Below are 2,912 nucleotides of genomic sequence, written 5' to 3'. Positions count from 1 at the left end.
TAAATTAAAATGTTAAAATCAAATCTGATATTGTTTTACCTTTTATTTGGTGTGTGGAAGGTGTGTGGAAGAGGGGGTAGTCTTATACGGCGAGTATATAACAAACTGTATTTTGAGTGGAAATGTTAGGGGGTCGTCTTATACGCCCAGTCGTCTTATACGCCGGCAAATATGGTAAATGTCTCCATCTTTAGTATACTAAAGTGCTCCAAAAAGAGCTAAAGTTATAAAAATGTTTCCCAAACTTATTTGAGAAGGAACCCTTCTTTTTCCTAAGGCTGTGGCCGGCAAGCTGCGGCTCGCGAGCCACATGCGGCTCTTTGGCCCCTTGAGTGTGGCTCTTCCTAAGCCTTAGGAGTACCCTAATTAAGTTAATAACAATGTACCTACCTATATAGTTTAAGTAAAAAATTTGGCTCTAAAAAGAAATTTCAATCGTCGTACTGTTGATATTTGGCTCTGTTGGCGAATGAGTTTGCCGACCACTGTCCCAAGGGACCCATGTCCTGTGGAACCAACAGCTGGAAATGCTGATTTAAATACTGCCCGAGAGCCCGGCTGGCGTGGCTCAGTGGTTGAGTGTTGACCTATGTGCCAGGAGGTCAGGGTTCGATTCCCGGTCAGGGCACATGCCTGGATTGCAGGCTCAATCCCCAGTGCGGGGCGTGCAGGAGGCAGCCCATCAATGGTTCTCTCTCATCATTGATGTTTCTATCTCTCTCTCTCCTTCCTTCCTTTCTGAAATCAATTAAAATATATTAGAACAAATGAAATACCGTCCTCTATAGGCATGAGTCGTACAACAGATTGCTCCAGGTTGGGTGGCAGCCTTGCTAGCGGTGAGTCCCTGCCCTGCAGGAGAGCAATGGGCACACGGACCCCTTGGCAGGGATAGTGGGAGGCGGTTGGCATCGGCTGGGGGTGGAGGATGGACTGTGACCTCCACGACTGGAGGGACCTGTGACCCTCACTTAGGGTGCCGCGCCCGGAGCGCTGGTGAGGGATAGTGGGGTGTCCACTGGCCGAGCTGAGCCTCCTGACGTCCAGGACATTAGGCTGGTGGATTTGCTGGGAACAGATGGGCAGCTGGGGCCTTAGAGAAGTGAGGAGCTCAAGGCCACTTAGTGAGCGGGCGGCAGAGCGGGAATGGACCTGAGCTAAGGGCTCTGCCCAGGGGCCATCACTCACCGGAGAGCGTGAGTGGGTCCTGCAGCCTCACCAGAGCGATATCCTTCTCTTTGGGGGACGTGGCGTTGTGCTCGGTGACGAAGATCTTGGCCACGGGCAGGGCTGGGAAGCTGCCGAGTCTGTCTGAGCCGACCCTCACCTTCCAGCCGGGCACATCGAGATGTTTCCTGGGGCAGAGCCAAGCAGGAGGGGGCTTTGCCAATGGCTGGCCCCCAGGGCCCTGGGGGTGGGAGCTCCAGGTGCCTGCCTCAGCGGGAAGGATGGTGCTGGCAGGGGTGCTGGAGAGGGGCCGGTCTGAGGCATCTCTGACCACAGGCCAAGTCTAAAAGGGGATGGGATCCTTTTCCCAGGGAAACCCGCCCAAGCAAACTCCCCGCTGGAGGGCTGGGGAGGCTGCCTCCAGGCCGGAGCGTGGGGCCTTCCCCTGCTTCTCGTCACAGTCGCTCATGGTACCTGCACGTGGGCAGTAACTTATGTGCGCAGCTTTCTTCCTCTGACACCAGACACAGCTTAGGGATGGTTTCCCAGGAGAGGTTTACACCTTTTGTCAGATTCCTGAAATCAATTAAGAAATTGGCCTAGCTCTAGCCGGTTTGCTCAGTGGATAGAGCGTCGGACTGCACATGCCCAGGTTGCGGGCTCAATCCCCAGTGTGGGGTATGCAGGAGGCAGCCGATCCATGATTCTGTCTAATCATTGATGTTCTCTCTCTTTCTCTTCCTTCCTCTCTGGATCAGTAGTATATATAAAGAATCACTGGCCTCGACTGTGAATCCTCTAAGGCAGTAATGGGGTTAATGTCCACGGACACAGTAGATGGTTGGGTGCCTTGTAGGAACCCCTCAGATGCAGAATGAATGAATGAATGAAATAAAGGCCTGGGGGTGGGCCTTTGAATGAATGAATGAATGAATGAATGAAATAAAGGCCTGGGGATGGGCCTCCCCCTGAGGGGCAGGCAGGCCCGGGCTGGCCTGGGAGGAAGTCTATGCTTGTTGGCTTGTGGCTAAGTTTCTGAGCACAGCGAGGGAGCGGCGGGGCTCCGGGCCCCAGGACCCCAGGACCCCTTCCTGGAAGACCAGGGAAGAGGGAGAGGCGCTCGCTCCAGGCAGGTGCGAGGAGCCTTCATGGGGTGCATGACAGGGCGGCTAAGGACATGGGTTTCTGATGCTTCTCACCCGGAAGAGGTCAAACCCAGTGACCCCCACCCTCTGCTCAGACCGCGTTTAACAAAGAACCTGTGTCTGGCATCTCACGGGGTGGCCACACCCTAGGCCAGTGGTTCTCAACCTTCCTGATGCCGCGACCCTTTAACAGTTCCTCATGTTGTAGTGACCCCCAATTTTCATTGCTACAAATTGAACATAATTAAAGCATAGTGATTAATCACAAAAACAATATGTAATTGCAGATGTGTTTTCCGATGGTCTTAGGCAACCCCTGTGAAAGATTCGTTCGACCCCTAAAGGGGTCGCGACCCACAGGTTGAGAACCGCTGCCCTAGGACACAGTGTTTAAGGGCAGAGGAAGGGGCCGGGCCTCAGGCCCTCGAGGCTCTGGCTCACACAGGCCTGCGGGCGCTGGGCTTACCTGAAGCAGTGGGCCGCCGTGAGGACCCAGTGCGGGTCCAGGATGCTCCCGCCGCAGACGTGCTGCTGGTGGTACTGGATGCTGACCTGCCACGGCCAGGACTCCACGGAGGCCTGCTGCCCGCCCACCACGCT

At 54.8% G+C, this 2,912-nt stretch overlaps 1 protein-coding gene across 1 annotated transcript in view; it reads right to left on the bottom strand.

Moving 5' to 3' along the window:
• The window catches only part of TMPRSS4 (transmembrane protease, serine 4), a 124,854-nt gene that overhangs the window by 3,764 nt on the left and 118,178 nt on the right, over window positions 1-2,912 (bottom strand). Inside the window, exons 10-11 of the mRNA XM_006761588.2 lie at window positions 2,779-2,910; window positions 1,189-1,355 (exon numbers count right to left, since the gene is read on the bottom strand). Of these exons, the coding sequence (XP_006761651.1) occupies window positions 1,189-1,355; window positions 2,779-2,910 (299 nt within the window). The remainder of the gene's footprint in view (window positions 1-1,188; window positions 1,356-2,778; window positions 2,911-2,912) is intronic.

Source organism: Myotis davidii, unplaced genomic scaffold (genome assembly GCF_000327345.1).
Source record: "Myotis davidii unplaced genomic scaffold, ASM32734v1 scaffold97, whole genome shotgun sequence".
NCBI lineage: Eukaryota > Metazoa > Chordata > Mammalia > Chiroptera > Vespertilionidae > Myotis > Myotis davidii.
The sequence above is the reverse complement of the archived record's forward strand: the minus strand, read 5'-3'. Positions and strand labels throughout refer to the sequence as shown.